General features: G+C 40.2%; 1 protein-coding gene across 1 annotated transcript in view; it reads right to left on the bottom strand.

Annotated features, from left to right (window-relative positions):
• Nucleotides 1-4537: 4537 nt before the first annotated feature.
• LOC146383116 (plasma membrane calcium-transporting ATPase 1-like) overlaps nt 4538-18241 on the bottom strand; it is a 28746-nt gene continuing 15042 nt past the window's right edge. Inside the window, exons 11-21 of the mRNA XM_084934286.1 lie at nt 15900-16141; nt 15588-15825; nt 14543-14722; nt 13597-13684; nt 12949-13055; nt 12591-12782; nt 9720-9933; nt 8560-8771; nt 8361-8468; nt 6950-7129; nt 4538-6306 (exon numbers count right to left, since the gene is read on the bottom strand). Of these exons, the coding sequence (XP_084790412.1) occupies nt 5923-6306; nt 6950-7129; nt 8361-8468; nt 8560-8771; nt 9720-9933; nt 12591-12782; nt 12949-13055; nt 13597-13684; nt 14543-14722; nt 15588-15825; nt 15900-16141 (2145 nt within the window). The 3' untranslated portion in view covers nt 4538-5922. The remainder of the gene's footprint in view (nt 6307-6949; nt 7130-8360; nt 8469-8559; nt 8772-9719; nt 9934-12590; nt 12783-12948; nt 13056-13596; nt 13685-14542; nt 14723-15587; nt 15826-15899; nt 16142-18241) is intronic.

Raw genomic sequence — 18241 nt, 5'->3', positions numbered from 1 at the left:
TCAACGTGTCATAAATTCATTAAAAACATTATTATATACATTAGTGAGGCATTTGTGACTCATGAAATCAATGTGGTAGAAATTATGGAGTGAAAATCATGGGACCTCTGGTCGCCCTGCTGTTCATTTAATTAGATTTTCTGATTCACTATGTACCTTCATCTTGTGCCCCTGTCCTCTAGTTTTATAGCCCCTTTTTTGCAGTAGTGGTGTCAGTGAACAATGAACACTTCTTTAACGGTTAATTATTAACTTGTAATTTAGCCCAAGTTAGCAGAAAAAAACGTTGTCAGAGGGAAACAGGGAAACAGCGAGAGAAAAACACACACATAATCTACTGTTACCGCTAGTGATTAAAAAAAAATACTGCCAACTGATACTGGAGACTGTAAAACATTATGACAGACACGAAAGGGACTCTGAACTTCAATTAAATAATTAAACAGATATCAGTAAACTCTATCAGTGGAATATGTTGCTTCAAACCAAACTGGAAACCTTTACCCAGCCTTTACCTAACCTACTTACCTTTACCTAGCTCGTTTTAACTTGCGGGCTACAAAGAGCCTAATTTGATATCAAGGGAGCCAGACAACCAAAAACTATAAGGGCATTTTTTTTTTTAAACAATACATTCGAATAGTTTACCTTTTTTTAATGTAAAGAAGTGCAAGTACATTTTTTTTAACTTGCATTTAGTGAGCTATGTTTTTGCAAGGCAGTGTCTAACAGCATGTCTTTGGAAATTGATATGTTTTTGTTTTTGTATGGACTAAACACTTGTCAAAATATAGAAATACATAAATTTCCTGTGTTAAATGTATGCAGCTCAAGTAAAATTTAAGGAAACGTTAGAGAACTGTTTTCCAGCAAGGGAAGAAAACCCTCTGAGGCAGATTTCTGCATGAAGACAGTACTTACTGTTTAACTTGCCCCTGAAACCTGGCACTTCTTTGCCTTTACACACGCATCAATATTATGAATGAACTCCTGTGGAGCTGCCAGAATGTCACTGAGGTGCTTTTGTTTGAGCCTGGAAGGCAGTTTTATGGTTCATTACAGAAAAAAATGTTCACAAAGGTAAGTAGTTCCAAATGCGTCCAAATTTATGCTTCATTTTCTAAATCACGTTCACATTGCATGTCCGTTACCTCAAGCTGGATGTCGGTGGGCAGATAAAAGCACTGACTGTGAATAGTGAGAACAGCGAGCGATCCGTCACAGGGCTTCATGTCAAGTTGATCTTGGCAAATGCCTGTTGCGTGTCGGAGAATGCTTTTGGAGCCGATGTTATCTTGCTGACAGTAATATGGCCAGCTATCACAGCTGCATCGCTGATCCTTTTGTTGCTTCCTCAAACCTAACAACTCATCTTTTCTGTTCTCGGTTGGCCTTGCAAGTTGTTGTGCTTTTCGTGTGATTTGTGTCATAGTGTCACTTGATATTATATTCCTTGAGCTCTGTGAATACAGCAAACATGTAGGCTTTGTGTTTACTTCTGTGAATAAATAGGAACCAGTCAATTTTCATGAAAGAATTGACATTCCCTGTCTCCTCTTCTCCTTATTGATAACACATTTTCAAAAGGCTTCCATGAGTTTCTACCTTCCACATGTTTTTGTAGCATTAATGGGCTTGCATTATTAGAAAAGATCAGGAATAAGATTGTGTTTTATTTTTTAAAAAAGTAATATGGACTATTGTTGATAGCTGGCTTTGCTTAAGACACAATTTGTATTTATTTTTTAATTGGTCAGATTTCTCCAAAGAAACAACGTCAACATATGTTGTTATTGCCTTCTTCTTTATCCTCATTATTAGTAGCAGTGTGAATGGCAGTTAAACGCCATAGTGAATGGGAATGAAATTCCATGATTTTCTATTTTCTATCTGTCTCTTTTGTCACTGATACCAATGCCCCATGAGTGACACCTTATCCTGATCTTAATTTGGACAGTTCCACCTACCTGTATTTAGCCAGGTGACCCCTTTCAAAATCACGTGCCTTTTTTAAAAAAGTTTCATCTTCCAAACATTATGTGTTTGGAAGATTCTCAATTTATACCTTGTTACTTCTACTTGTTCTTATTGTTTAGTTAAGAAGTATCATACAAGAAATAAAAAACCTGGAAAGTCAATATCTAAAATATCTATCTATCTATCTATCTATCTATAGACATAGCACTGTTGCCTCAGGTGAAAATCCTGACACCCTTCCCCCACCTATCACTTTCACTCATGACCAGGTTCAGATGCAAATGAGGAGACTCCACTCAGGCAAGTCTGCTGGACCAGAAGGGGCGAGTCCCCGCTTCCTCAAGGCCTGTGGCCCCAGCTTTGTGGAGTCTTTCATAAACTGTTCATGTTGAGTCTGAGTCTGCAGAGGGTCGCAGTGCTGTGGAAGACATCATGCCTCGTCCCTGTACCAAAGACGCCAGGTCCCCTGGATTACAGGCCTGTGGCACTGACCTCCCACATCATGAGACATGACATCATGCAGAGAAATACTGTATTAATTTTGGGCATGTTATTTTTGAGCAGGAACCTCAGAATTGACTCTTGGAGTTTAACAGGTTAACCTCTTGACTTTTTTTTTTCTTTTTGTCAAGTCTGTATTTGCCCACCAGGGATCACTCTGGGACAACTTTCTATGTCCATGACAAAGAGATTTCTTTAACTCTTTGGTGAAATGTGTGTTATAATTTCCTGTTCTATGCTCTATACAATAAAGTTGAATAAGGGGACTCTTAGTGCTCATCCCAAGCCAGGATAAAAGAAAAGGGTTGCACCAGCAAGAGGATCTGATGTAAGATGTTGGCCAAATCAAATATAGGGCTCATAAAGAAGGACAATTTCATGGAATCAGACTGGTGTACCATGGTGTAGATAGGAAGTGAAATAGAGTTGGAGTAATCTTGAATATGAATGTTAATAGTGTTGGGGGAGTTGAAGACAAGGTTACAGAAGATCGACTGGCTTGCAGAGAGATTGCACTGGAGAGGATGTGCAGCACCTGTGATTAAGAATAGCGATGGAAATGAATAAAGTGAAGTGCGTGTGTTGAGAAGATGGAAATAGTACTTTGAGGAGCAGATGAATAGAATAGAGAAAACAATGGATAAACGCGAGGAAGTGCAGTGAATTTTTAAGTCAGAAGCGAGAGCAGCTCAGAGGATGAAGTGGAAAAGCGGTTGATCCATTCACATTCATCCAGGCTATGGATGTGTGGACATGTCTGGGGGCAGAGAGCAGTGGAAGTTTTAAACAAAATTAAGGTTAGGGAGAGCGTGAGGATGCCTGAGGAATGAAGAAGCGTACTGCTGATTTGCAGAGCTGCACAGAGGGTTCAAGCTGATCAAGCATTCATTACAGCTATGGGAAAGAACTGACAATCTCTGAGCAGGAGTATGCCTCCTAGTGAAGAAAGAGCATTGCAAAAGATGAAAGAGAATCCAATCGGAGTGGAGTGGGTGGGGACAAGTGTCAGGGGTCATAGTATATCTGATGGACAGATCAGGCTGAGTGATTTGGAGTCAGAGGCAAGACTGAGATGGTTTGGATATGTGCAGAGGTGGGATAATGGATATATTGAACCACAGAGGCGACAGAGAAGATTTCTGGTTGTACTGAAGGAGAACATGCTCAGTGTAACGGAACCACATGCTATAGGATAGTCTAAGGAGCTTGGAAAGAAAAGCGTCTGGACTTGTTTAAGTTGCTTGAAGACGTTTCACCTCTCATCCGAGAAGCTTCTTCAGTTCTAAGGGTCAAATGGTGGAGAGTTCCAGTTCCAGTTCCAGATAAAGAGGGACAAAGGACCCCCTGATGATCCTCTACCTAATCACATGAGCCGAGGTGTGAAAATGGGTGTGGGTCACAATCAGCCAGGGTTTCGGGTGAGCTCATTGTGAAACCTGGCCCCACCCTATCATGCGATTTCCTGAGGTCAGATGGCCCAGGATGTGAGTGGGCGTTAAGGCGTCTGGGAAGGGAACTCAAAACTGGATTATAGATGGCAGACAGTTGGTGTCGTAAACCACTGCCTCTGTTCAAAGATGGTCGCTCACAGTGGACATAAATTGCTTCTTTCACTCCTCTTTCAAACCATCTGTCCTCTCTCTCCAAAATGTGAACGTTGGCATCCTCGAAAGAGTGACCTTTGTCCTTTAGATGCAGATGGACTGCTGAGTCTTGTCCTGTGGAGGTGGCTCTTCTATGTTGGGCCATGCATTTATCAAGTGGCTGTTTGGTCTCTCCAATGTAGAGGTCTGGGCATTCCTCGCTGCACTGTACAGCATACACCACGTTGTTAAGTTTGTGTTTTTGTGTTTTGTCTTTGGGATGAACCAGTTTCTGTCTGAGTGTGTTGCTGGGTCTGAAGTACACCGGGATGTCGTGCTTGGAGAAAACTCTCCTGAGTTTCTCTGATACACCGGCTACATAGGGGATGACAATGTTGTTGCGTCTGTCTTTCTTATCCTCCCTCGCTGGTGTCTGATCTTCTTTTCTGTGCATCTTTGCTGACTTTATGAACACCCAATTAGGATAACCGCACGTTTTGAGTGCTTCCTTTACATATGTGTGTTCCTTCTTTTTCCCTTCAGGCTTAGAGGGAACATGTTCTGCCCGGTGGTGTAGGGTCCTAATTACTCCAAGTTTGTGTTCCAGAGGGTGATGGGAGTCAAAGAGGAGGTACTGGTCTGTGTGTGTGGGTTTCCGGTAAACTTCAATGTTGAGGTTGCCATTCTCTTCAATGTGCACAGCGCAGTCCAGGAAAGGCAAACAGTCGTCCTTTGTGTCTTCCCTGGTGAACTTGATGTTTTTATCCACGGCGTTAATTTGCGCAGTGAAGGATTCTGGATGATGATGGTGAAGGATGACTGAGAACCTTCACAGACATGCTATAGGATAGAGTGAAATATGGCAATATTTTTACACTGAACATGTTTTATTTGTTTGTTTTGTTTGTCAAATTCCCCCCATTTTTATTTTTTGCAAGTGTAATGTTATCCTTGAAATATTACATTTTTGTAACCTTATTTACATGTTTGTATTTTTCTAAAATATTGTAAAGAATCGTCTTTTTGCAAAAAACAAAACAAACCAAAACAAAACATACATATTTCAGTAGCATCACCTTTTTTTAAATCCCACTTTTTCTTTGTTAAATTTTTGACACATAGATGAAGAATGATGACGACATTTCAGTGTTGTGCTGTCACATACTGTCTAACGGCGTATCTTAGGAAATGTGTGTGAAGTAAAGCTTGAGACTGGAAGGCTCTATAATCCAGTGAATTCATTGTGAAAATATTTGAAAAGACTTTTGATAACTGCTACAACTCTTCTTTTGTCTGATGTAATGCTTTACCAAAGTTATCCAGCTCTCAAAGTCTATTTTTTGAAACTTTTAATAACTTTTTTTGTAACCTTTTCAATCTAAAACCACACTAAAATAAAATTCAACATTAAACACCTCCCTCAAAACTTTCTCTCTACAACACAAAACACTAAACATTTCAGTGACCGATCCTCAACAAAAAATAACATGAACCATCACTACTGGCTCCCATCAGCTGGTCTGCTGAAAAACTGCAACATCCCACATTTAAAACTACATTAACAGAATATGTACACAATCAGAACTGATTACTCATTGTTCCCTGCACAAACAACATTCTCCTAAGTAACAAGAAGTTCATTTCTATTAAAAAAGGAAACAGTCTGTGTGAGTCGCTGTCACAGAAGAAAAGCACATCTGGAAACATTTCTGCAGATGAACTCTTGGTTGGAACAATTTGGTGAGTCTCTTTTTAATTTTTTCCCTTCCATGGCTCCCAGAAGAACCAGAATTCTGACCATAAAAAACACAGTACGAACATACTTTAGTAACAGGAAGTGTTCAGGTAAGGGGGATGGGCTTCAGAGTGAGGTTTCCAGACTGTGCAAGGGGCTTCCTGGACAGGGTGGTAGTCCTGCTGAGTTGGGAGGGACCAGTGCAGACCTGGAGATGTCCTTGTGTAACGGGATGACACGGTCCAAGGCGTTGTTGTTCTCGTTGGGGGTGAAGGGGAGAGGCGGCTGGCTGGACAATCCAGTAAGTGGTGGTGGGATGAAAATAGAGTTTCGTTTGGTAGGGGGATCATCTTCACTCTCATTTTCATCGATGAGGGGGATCTGAGGTTCTGAATCTTCAATACGGAACTCGGGATGATTCATGAAGTTGTGAATGGAACTGCGAGATTCAGGTGTCTCCAGACCTTCATAGGGAGACACACTGTCCCTGAAGGCCTTCACCACACGGATCTGGGAGATCAGAGACAGTGAGTCAACTCAGGTAGATCATTTACAGCAGTGGTCCCCAACCTGTTTTGTGCCACAGACCGGTTTATGCCTGACAATATTTTCATGGACCGGCCTTTAAGGTGTCGCGGATAAATACAACAAATTAAAACTAGTACCGGTACCGAAAAAAATAAGATTTATTCATAACACACGTGAAAAGACCCAGGAAAACAGAGTTAACGATAAAAACGATAACAAAATAACGCTAAAAACCAATAAAAACCCTGAAAACCATACATTTCACACCTGAGCCTCAACTCTCGCGGCCCGGTACCAAACGACTCACGTACCAGTACCGGTCCGTGGCCCGGGGGTTGGGGACCGCTGATTTACAGGACATTCAACCACATAGATTCTGACTGTTGATCAAAATAAGCCCAAACATAAGGTCCTACATCATTCAATTACTTTATTTCCTGTCTGACAGATTTACTTTGTAGTTTAAACTTCACAAATTGATGACATCATGATTTCTGATGGTAACAGTGGTTCAACAACCAGTTGAAATTTAAATCTCCTCAGGAATTTTTAACCAGATAATTATACAAAAGATATCTGGCAAAACATATGAGACACAAATGTATCTTTAAGCCTGAAATCGTACCTGTGTCTGGATGCGGCTCAGGCCGCGGCACCACAGGATGTGGCCGTTGCTTAGCTCGAGGTCTCCGTGGTCAACCACATCATTACCCTCATCGGACCCATCAGGGATCTCTTCCTGCAGTGTGGCATGACCTGCTGTCTTCAGAAACTTCAGCCACTTTGTCGGGACACTTGACACCAACTGAAGTGCAATATTAAAAAAATATTGCACTTGTCAAAGATAGCAGCAGCGCATCCTGGACACCTCAATATGAAGATTTAATGCAACCATTGTCTCATGATGATTATCTGCAAAGAGGTCATTATTTCTTCATTCATCCATCCATCCATTCTCTTATTTATCGTGTTTATTCAAGTATTGTGGTATTGAGCATCCTACTTTTGTGGTCTATTATTGATGCATTTACTAGTCTGTTTTTTTATTTCTGTTAACATAATGTAGGCACAGGTAAAATTATGCCCATCACACTGAGGCGGGCAATGTTTACCAGTGAGTGTGAGTCTTTTTGAATGTGAGTTGTTCTTTTAACTTTATTTCTTTTTAACACCACTCCCATTGTAAAAGACAAAGAGTTCCTAATAACTTGCCTGATTGACTCACTGTACTTTAGTGTCAGTTGATAGTTCTTCGACACATTATGCAGATGTCTTAGGCATGAAGTCATAGTGGTTATTTCTTTAAGGTCTGTTGGAAGCTTTAGTTACTGTTGGAATGTTTGAAGCCATTTCTAAACCATCTCGCAAGTCTCAGATTGTTTGAGCAGAGGAGGGTTAGTGGATATACTGGACAAAGGAAACTGAATGGCTGTAGCTCAGGTGGTACAGCAGGTCATCTACTGACCGGAAGGTTGGTGGTTCGATTCCTGGCTTCCCCTAGACTGCATGCCAACTATCCTTGGGCAAGATACTAACCCCAGATTGCTCTCCGATGCATCCACCGGAGTATGAAAGTTAGTTAGAAAATGTGCTGGTGCGAATGGGTGTGAATGGGTGAATGCACAAGTTGTGTAAAGTGCTTTGAGTGCTCAGAAGAGTAGAAAAGCGCTATATAAGAACCAGTCCATTTACCATTTACCATGAATATGGAGCTATTAGCTGACAACACTGAGAAGATTCATGGATGTAGTGAAAGAGGACATCTCAGAAAAGGATACTAGGAATAAAATGAGAGGCATAAGGCGATCTGCTGTGGCTGGTCTTCTTTGGGACCAGCCAAAAGAAGAAGAAGGAATTGATTCGCAGCACTTGGCTCCTACTTACCTTGTCAATTTCTATGAAAGCAATAAGGGTAAACTACATACAGTGCTTCTGTGTTCTGGCTTAGTTTATTCATGATACAGTGTAATATGTCATGTATCGCTGTTCTTCGTCAAGTTTGTATTTAAATAATTTTAGCAAAAACAGTTTCTTACCTGTCCCCACAGCAGACTGCCGAGGCCCAAGAAGATGCACCAAAGCCATTGCTCAAGGGTTAGGTCCACACAGCTAAAAGGTTTACCTCCAAACTGTACAATTATGAACTACAAGAGGACAAAGCAACAACATTATATGAAAATTCTTTTAATTACATCGAGTCTGAACAGGCTGACGACTTCTTTTTTCCAGGGTTACCTGTGAGACGAAGGTTCCGAAGATGATGGAGCAGAAGATGGGGTTTCTGAAGACGCCCTCAAAAACGTTTCTCTCTCCATGGATCTTGCGAGCATTGAACTCATTGAAGATCTGCATGAGGACAAAAGTATTGAACACGATGGTATAGTGCTCAGAGGGCGGGGCGTGAAGCGGGGCATTCCTGCCACTGTCGATGTCAAACAGCGTCTCACCTGTAAGGAGGATCAAAGGTCACTGAACATGAAGTCTGTATATTTTTCAAAAATTTTAATTTTTAAAAAAATAAGTAAATACTGAGACATTTTCAAGCAATACTTTAGTGACATTTGCCACACAAAACCTATTAAAATCCCTCTAAGAATCAGCTTTCGTAAAGTTTGTTTACAAGGACAACAAACTACAAGCAAAAAGACATAAGATTATTACATATATGGACGTAATGTAAAATACAGTACAAAGATGTGTGACTGAAGGGAGTGCTGTGATAAACACTCAGCATCAACATTCATCTTGGCTGATCTGATCACACGTGGAGAGCCCTAAGTGTGTCAGTTCACACCTGGCATTGGAAGGTATCTTCACATTTGGAACTGAAGCTGACATTCATGTTCTGTATGCAAATAAACATGCATTATTAATGCATTACTTCCATTAGCAAAAAGCTGTCCTGTTATATCCTTCCGCACCTACCAACCCACCAACTACAGTCGGGTTATGGAACTAACCAATAATCCAGTTATTATTACCAGACCCGCAACCTGACCCAAAATTAAACCAAGTCATTCATCTTACTGCACTTTATTATTGCTTGTGCAGTAATAAAGTGCCCAGATCACCTTTATACATTGTTAAAAGAATATGGTCATATGTACCCAAACAATCTGGATCAAACTGCTTCCTCAGTATAACTTGGGTGTATTTACACCTGTATCTGTATCTTTCCCATTTTGATTGGTCCTGATTTGACTTACGCTGTGTCACCACTATTGCTGCAGGCACCTTAAGTTATAAATTAATGTGCACGTCATTAAGTGAAATAAGTATTTCATACCCTACAACCCAGCCAGAATTATGGACGGGGCCATGTACTATAAAATCTCCTAATATGGCCACCCTAACAAAGAAGGGTAAAACTGGTCTTGTGTGATGTGTTCACTGACCAGCAAAGAGTAGGGTGAAGATTATGGTCAGCTGGTAGACACCATGTCCCAGAATGTTCTTCATCATGGTGCGGGAGATGAGCGGCTTCTTGCGGCCGTATGGGTTCCTGAGCAGCAGTGCCTCAGTCGGTGGCTCCGTGGCAAGGGCCAGCGAAGCAAATGTGTCCATGATGAGGTTCACCCATAACATCTGCACAGCTTTCAGAGGAGAGTCCTGGAAACATTTTTTGTATGGTATTTAGAAGAGGAAAATCATCCGTTAAATCCAAAAAGCATAAACAGACAGAAAAGACACCTTTGAATAAACATTTACAAACAGAATTTAAAATTATGGTTTTGATTATATGCACAAAGAATTAATTAAAAATATTAGGATGGGAATTGGTATTGAGAATTTAGTTTGTTAATTCTCAGGAATTTTCTTTCCAAGCTCCTTAGACAATTCTCAGGAAGGATATTGATTGTGATGTTCTTCATGTAAGCATTCAACATTCAAGAGGGTCCAATGCCTTAAGTAATTTATAGCTCACGTTGTAAACCCATAACCATCTCTGCAATAACTTAAGATTTAAACGTTGCTAAACTCTGATAGGTGAATGGAAGTAATATCACGTCTACTAATTTCTACTCATCCAACCAAAATAAAATGTTCACCCAGTTTGTCTGAATCATTTTCAAGTGATCTCGTCTGGTTGTTGAAGTCAAAATAAAGTCAACTCAAGTACTTCTGTACTTATTTCTATAGGACATTTAAAACAAGCTTACCTGACCAAAATTATACACAACGGTCACTAAGTCAGGAATAAATATGCACTAAAATACACAAAACCATAAACCTCAATTGTAAAAACCATACCTCAAAAATTTCTCATTCTGAATTTATGATGTAAAATGCGATATATGCTATATTTTATATGTTATATTTTATATGTTATATTTTATATGTGGCTGCACATATGTGGCAGACACAGTCCAAGCCACCAGTATGTCAGGGGTCTGCCCCAGGGTCATCATCCTTCTTTTATTGTGGATTAGTAGTAGCTGTACTCTGAGTCCCTCACAAATGACTGAACACTTCACTACATCTCTAAGGGAGATCCCAGACACCCTTCAGGGAAAGCTGATTTGCCACTTAAATCTATGATCTCATTCTTTTTGACACCGTCCATAGTTTGTGTCCATGGGGGAGGGTAAGAATGTTATTGCACTCTGCACTCACATGCTTCACCACAACAGGCAATGGGCATCTACAACACTGCAGATGCTACACCTGTTTTTCAGTCCACTTCCCACTCTTTTATTTCTTCGCCTGTAAACAAGAGCCCAAGATACTTGAACTCCTCTGGGGAGGCTGTAGCTCAGGAGACAGAGCGGGTCCAATCCCTGGTGGTCCAATCCCTGTCTGCTTCAGTCTGCATGCCAAAGAAACTAACCCCAAGTTGCTGTGTGAATGTTAGATAGAAAGAGCTTACAAAGAAAGTACTTGTGTGAATGAGTGAATAAGGCAAGTTGTATAAAGTGCTTTGAGTGCTCAAATAGAGTAGAACTAGCACTATATAAGAGGTGCAGTGCATTTACCCAGAGCGGGCTCTCCAGCTGAGAACCATAGTCTCAGAATTTGATGTGCTAATTGTCACCCCAGTCACTTTATACTCACTGCAAGGTATTGACCCAGGTACTGTTCAGTGAGAGTAATAGAATTGTACCATCTGCAAAATGGAACTGGCCATGTCTGATACTTGGCTGCACTTAGAAATTCTTTCCATAAAGGTTACAAAGAGTACAAGTGACAAAGGGTTCTTTCTTATACTTATATCTCCTATATAATATATCCAGTTATACAGGAAGTATGGGATACTTCTGGCTCTGGATACTCTTGTTAATCTATTCACACAAGCACCTTTTCTATGTCTGAGTGCTTTCTAATGTTCATATACATTCACATTTTAATGAACATATCAGAAAAAACAGTGTTAAGTATCTTGCCCAAGGATACTTTGGTATGCCAACTGCAACAGCCAGGTATCAATCCACCAATCTTCCAATTAGTAAATAACCTGCTGTACCTCCTGAGCCCCACCCATCCCTTACCCCAGATGAGAGCTATGGCTTATGATCGTAATTCCTGGTGCAAGGTGCACTTATAAGCACCCATATAGTTAGACATGATATTAGTTAGGCACAGAAGTCCAATAACAGCACCACTTGGGTTGAGATCCAGCAGGCCATTCCTCCCTGTCACACCCTTACAGGAGTCACAGTCATTACCCACATAAGCATTAAGGTCCACCCGCAGGACAATGGAGTCCCCAGTAGGGGCACCTTCCAGGACCCCACCCAGGGAGTCAAAAATACTCTGAGCTCTCATTAACTATATAGGCAGAAATGATTTAACAACCATTTAACAACCCAATGGTACACAACCACTTTCTTTGTATCTCACACACAGCAACTTGTCCCAGTTTAGTGACTGCCCACTAAACTGGGATATACAAATATACACTGTGTCCACCTCCAGTCCAGAGCTGAATAAAGTACAAAGCTTTTCCAAGCGACTGGTTCCAGAACTCGAGTGCTGAGCATACATTGAGGTAAACACAATTATATTTAGCTAGTATCTCTCACTCTCAAGCTCTGGGTCATTCTTCATCAAAGAAGTGGTATTTCATGCACCAAGAACTGTCCCACTTCTTGCAGTGGGGTTCACCCTCTATATTTATGCAGACCCAGTTGGGTTTTAGCCATTTTACTCCAAAGTATTTACAGAAATTCCAAGAAAATTGCATTTTAAAATTTAGCTAAATAAATGTACAGTACACGCGGTTAAAGTCAGTCACAGATAGACAGTGGAGGTTTTCAGGTGGCTCTGACCTGGGTGATGCAGGCTCCGGTAAAGGCCACAATGACAGCAACCACATTGACGGTGAGCTGGAACTGCAAGAATTTAGATATGCTGTCGTAGACATTCCTGCCCCACATAACAGCCTTAACAATGCTGCTGAAATTATCGTCTGTCAGGATGATGTCAGACGCCTCCTTAGCCACATCCGTCCCTGCGATGCCCTGCAGATCATAGCATGTATGCTAGTTTACGAACCTATCGTTATTATCAGTGCAAATAATATTCAATATTTAATAGCATTTAATATTAAACACCTTTGCAAAAATGCTATAACAACATGTAACTAAATGTTAAAATACATTGACTTTTGATGACTGCTGAAGTTACCATAGCAAAGCCAACATCTGCTTTTTTTAGGGCAGGGCCATCATTTGTTCCATCTCCAGTTACTGCAACAACCTGCCTCTGCTCAAAGACTGTGCTGTCAATAATTCCTGAAAAGACAAGTGATATGTGTTATAATGACTACACATTTTTGAGCATTAATAAGGTATGAGTAAATACTTTATTCATTATTTGTAAAGCATTACTCCTGATAGAATCCATTTTCAAAATTACGTTTTTAGAATGCTTAATCAATATTTCCTTGGATCTGGATGTAACTGATAAATGAAATGTTAAAAATGGGTGTTTGCTTTTCTTTTCTTTTGACTTTTAGAGGCTTGGTTACAAAACTAAATGCTTTACAAATAATGAATTCAATAATTACTAATACCTTACTAATGTTTAATAGTGTCAAAGGATCAACTTTAACATAAGCTGCCTTTCAATTTCTTTCCACATGTTCTTATATTTACTTTGTAAGGTTTAATTTCTATTGCTTTTAATATTCATATTTATGTAACTCAAAATTAAGCTTCTTGTGTACAAATTTTCCTGTAAACATAAATTGTCCTTCTCTCAATGGTTCAATCTACCCCTTGTCACTAACTGTCTCCTGCCCCACCCACCCTCTTTGATCCAGATGTGTCTAACCTTTGACCAAAGTGTGTTTGTCCGTTGGAGATGATCGAGCGAGGACTCGGAGCTTGGGCCAAATCTTATCAAGACGTTCCTGCTCAATCTGCAAAACAAAAAGAGAGAGAAGACCAAAAAAATCTATGTTTTAACGGCAAAATATTGATTTAAATCACTGTTTGTCCGACTAATTGTGCTGACCTTCCAACCAGATGCAGCATATGCTTCCTCACAATTTTCAAGGGGATGAGCAGATCATTGAGGTTATACATTTTATATATTGTAGGGCCTCTACCTTACCATAGAATAACTGTTGTTGTTCAGATAACTATCATTAACTGAGGCTATGTTGATCAAATCAAACTGAATTAAAGTTACAGAGGTAGGAAGTAAAAAAGTATAAATACTTTGTTACTGTAATTAAATAGAATTTTCATATATCTGTATTTCACTTGAGTAGTTATTTTTTGTTGCATAAAAAGAGACGAACGAGGCAAAACTTTGTGCCATGGTCAGGGGTTAAAGTGGGCCAGTGTTTTTTTGTTTTTGGCACAACACCAGAACAACTGCAGATGTCCTGCTACCCTTCAAAAGAGTAGCAAGCATAAACAAATGCAACTTCTATCAACTGTTTGTCTGTGCATTTTGTCACACAGTGCTTCTGCTGCCTTAAGGTCCAGCTGATTGTATTTTGTCTGTAAAGCAGTGACTCTCAAAAAACACACTGTGACCTCCGCCCAGTGTAGGCAGCACTGGTTGGCTCACGAAGCATAAAAATGGAGAACAAACCAATAGAGTAGTCCTTATCACATTTGTAACAGTGAGCCAGGCCATAATGGTAAGTAAATGCATAAATGCACATCTCACACAGCATTCTAATGTTTGTGTTTTTATTGTGTCACTTTTCTTATTTTCACAGTCATCTACTGATCAGTCAAATCCTCTTTCTTTATGTTTGTCTGACCTCTCCCATTTCATTGTGAATGCGTCGGTTGAACTCTTTGCCCTCCAAACACAGGAAATCATCTCCAGGATGCAAAATGCCACATTTAATGGCAATTGCACGGGCAGTATTGATATTGTCTCCAGTCACCATGCGAACAGTGATTCCAGCCCGCTGGCACTTTCTGATGGCTTCTGGAACCTATGGAGCAAAAGAAAAGAAAAAACATGCATCTAGTATGTGAGCTTCATCGGAACACTGAAAAAATAAAAGGTTCGAACAAAGAAAAATACTGACTGACTCACAGCTAGTTTTTGCAATAATCACAGTTTTACAAACAATGAAATGTTGCTGACAAAATACCGGTCCCATGGTGTCTACAGAGTTTCTGAATTATTGTAGCCAATGATCCAGTCTTTCAGACATCTGTACTTTAGCTCAGGGGTGTCAAACAATAGGACAGAATCTACCCAGCAAAGGCCCCAAACCAGACCACTGGATGGCTTTGGAAATTGTGAGGGAGGGCAGATTTGGGACTTTTAACCATATTTTCATTGGTTTTACAGTGTTTTCTTCTGATAAGGACATCCACAACAGCTATTCATATTACACCAAAGTAATTAACAAATAGATAAACAACATCAATTAAAACACAGAGAAGTCCCTTTTTTTAACTATCTACTTTAGAAATTTCTATTTTTTACATTGGGTCCTCGGGGGGGGAAAGAGACATTGTATAGAAAGTGTAATTTTACATATTTATTTGTGCTGACAGATTTCCTGCATTTACTACAAAAGAATTTCTCTATCATGTAGAAAAACTGAGTTGTTCTGTTGAAATTCCACATTAAATGGGATTAATTGTGTAGTTAAATATGTTTACACTGACAGAAAGAGGAGTTTCTCTGGTTTGGCCCATTTAAGATCAAAGCTGGCCCACGATGTAAAATTACTTTGGCATCCTTGTCTTATTAAACATGCCACAATAATGTTAAAATAGACAGATTTTTGCTAATAGCCAATTATTCTAAAGACTGGTTTGCCTGCTGTCTCTGTGTTGGCATACCTCAGGTCGTACTGGGTCCTCAATGCCAACTACAGCGACGCATGTGAGACCTGTTAGTATGTGGGCTTCATTGTCCCAGTCAGGCTCTCCATCAGACACAGGAAAATCTCTGTAGGCGAGGCAGATGGTCCTCAGTCCCTCAGACGCCATTGGCTCAACCACCTTTTTAACCAGATCATCTCGGTCGCGATGTTTGAAGACTTTGACATCACCACTGCCCGTCAAGATTTTACAACATCTGTAAACACAGAGATAGTCATGTGATCATCATCTTACTGTGTACGGCTGTGTGAGTACAAGCAGTAAACTTACTTCTTAAGCAGGATCTCAGAGGCACCCTTGCTGAACATTCGGTAGCTGCCATCATGGTTCTTTAGCACAGTGCTCATGGATTTTCTCACAGAGTTGAAGGTATAGACCTTAAAAAGTTTCTCCTCGGGGGTTTCGTTGCGAATGGCCTGATAGTCTCGGCGCAGGTCGAGGGTGAATCCCAGTAAGGCACATTCAGTCTTGTTTCCCACCTGGCGAGGGAGTCCACCATCCCTCTCTGGAGGCTGTGAGAAGAAACATCGGGAAGTTAAGTCTTTAATGGGAAGTCTGATGTACACAATATGACAACAGCACACATAGTGAAATGATACAGCAACAATCAAAAGCTTCAATACACAACTTTCAACAACAAGGTTTTAAAGTTAATTTAAAAATAAAAGTCAGTTCATTTATAGCCTTTTTATCTTGTATATGTGCTTATGTATGACTTGTGTCTGATTTCCCTCCATGTTGTGTTCTTTGCTGTAATTTACAGCAGTAAAGGCTTTCAGATACTGTTCGTCTGCTGTAGGTGTTTTAGGGTTGACACTTTTTCTTTTGTCCTCCACTTATCCAGTTTCCTGAAAGTTTTTAAGGACACACTGTGCTGAAACTAGTACTTTTGGTTAAAAACGACTAGTTCATGCCTGCCAAACTGTAAATTCAAGAGTTGTCTTGTGGCATGCTAGACCAGAGGTCTCCAACCTTTTTTGCGCCACGGACCGGTTTATGCCCGACAATATTTTCATGGACCGGCCTTTAAGGTGTCGCGGATAAATACAACAAAATAAAACTAGTACCAGTACTGAAAAAAAGAAAATTTATTCATAACACACGTGAAAAGACCAAGGAAAACCGAGTAAACGATAAAAACGATAACAAAATAACGCTGAAAACCGATAAAAACCCTGAAAACCATACATTTCACACCTGAGCCTCAACTCTCGCGGCCCGGTACCAAACGACTCACGGACCGGTACCGGTCCGAGGCCCGGGGGTTGGGGACCGCTGTGCTAGACTTTAATACAGTGTCTGGTATGAGAAAAAAACATTTAGATGTATTTATCTGTTGTTAATTTGGTATTTATTGGACTTTCTAATTAAATTTTATGTTTATAACATAACCACATGAATTTTTAATGCTAGACTGTTTTCAGTCTGAAAACTAAGCACAATTAGATATCAATAAACTTACTATTCTACTTACAAGAAAAACAGTCTGTCACTATCAATACAACTGTAGCTGCAGCTGTAAACTAGATATTTCATCCTTGACAGTCAAATAATGATCACTGTCTGAGGTTCAATTAAAATTAATTCATTTCAGTTTAATTCTGTTTTATTTATATAATACCAAATCACAACAACAGTCACCTCAAGGCACTTTATATAGTAAGGTAAAGAGCCTGCAATAATGTTTTCCAGGGTAAATAGAAGATTTTATAAATTTTTCACAAGGGTAGCTTTCTGTTGCCTTTTAATGTACTTAGTTCTTCTGTCAAGACAGCCCTGAACATGGCAAAGGCTGAGCGCTATATCTGGTTTCCTTGGCTTAACCAGCTGGCTGCCCAATGTAAAGTCAAAGAATTTCTCCAAGGGATTAATAAAGGATAACTTAAACCTATCTGTCAGTTCACAGGCTCTCACATTCATTAGGCGACTGCTTGGGGATTCCAAACCCCAGGCTATGCTGCTGATCTTTTAAGCTTAAAATAATTGTCAGACAAATTGATGTAATTTATAGTGATACCTTTAGCATAGAAAACAAAATGTCAGCAAAAGAAATGTACATATAATGTCTTATTTGAAAGTATAACTAACCACATCTAGGTCTCTATCACGATTCAGAATATTATACTGTGCACACTCGTATCGATATTGAACCGTTCGATACAGTGCTTTCGGTTCGGTACGCATATGTATCGAACAATACAAAATTTTAAATTTATTTTATCAACTTTCCTTCTGACGATGCTGTCTGTGTTGAGCGCTCAGTGGATCTGCGCTCGACAGTGCAGCCTAGGCGGAGTAGTCGAACGCAGATTCACTGAGCGCAGGGCAAGCTAGCAAGACAGAAGTTAAGCTCTCCTTGCAACATGGCAAATTGAACCTCCCCCACCCTCATTCAGATCTGGCGTTTGGAACTATTTTGGTTTTCATGTGACGTATGACCCTGAAGGTAAGCGCGTCATAGACTAAAGTAAAACAGTATGTTGGATGTGCCACGCAATGCTCAATTACATGGGTGGGAGCTAGTGTGTTAGCGCAGTTAGCTCGTTAACGTGTTGGCCGTCCAGCCCCATGCATGGGGCGATCAGGGGTAGCTCGTTAACGGAGATTTGCCG

The sequence above is a fragment of the Perissodus microlepis genome, chromosome 7 (assembly GCF_051167445.1).
Source record: "Perissodus microlepis isolate ML-2025 ecotype Zambia chromosome 7, ASM5116744v1, whole genome shotgun sequence".
NCBI classification, from domain to species: Eukaryota; Metazoa; Chordata; class Actinopteri; order Cichliformes; family Cichlidae; genus Perissodus; species Perissodus microlepis.
This window is presented reverse-complemented; position numbering and strand designations above follow the sequence as displayed.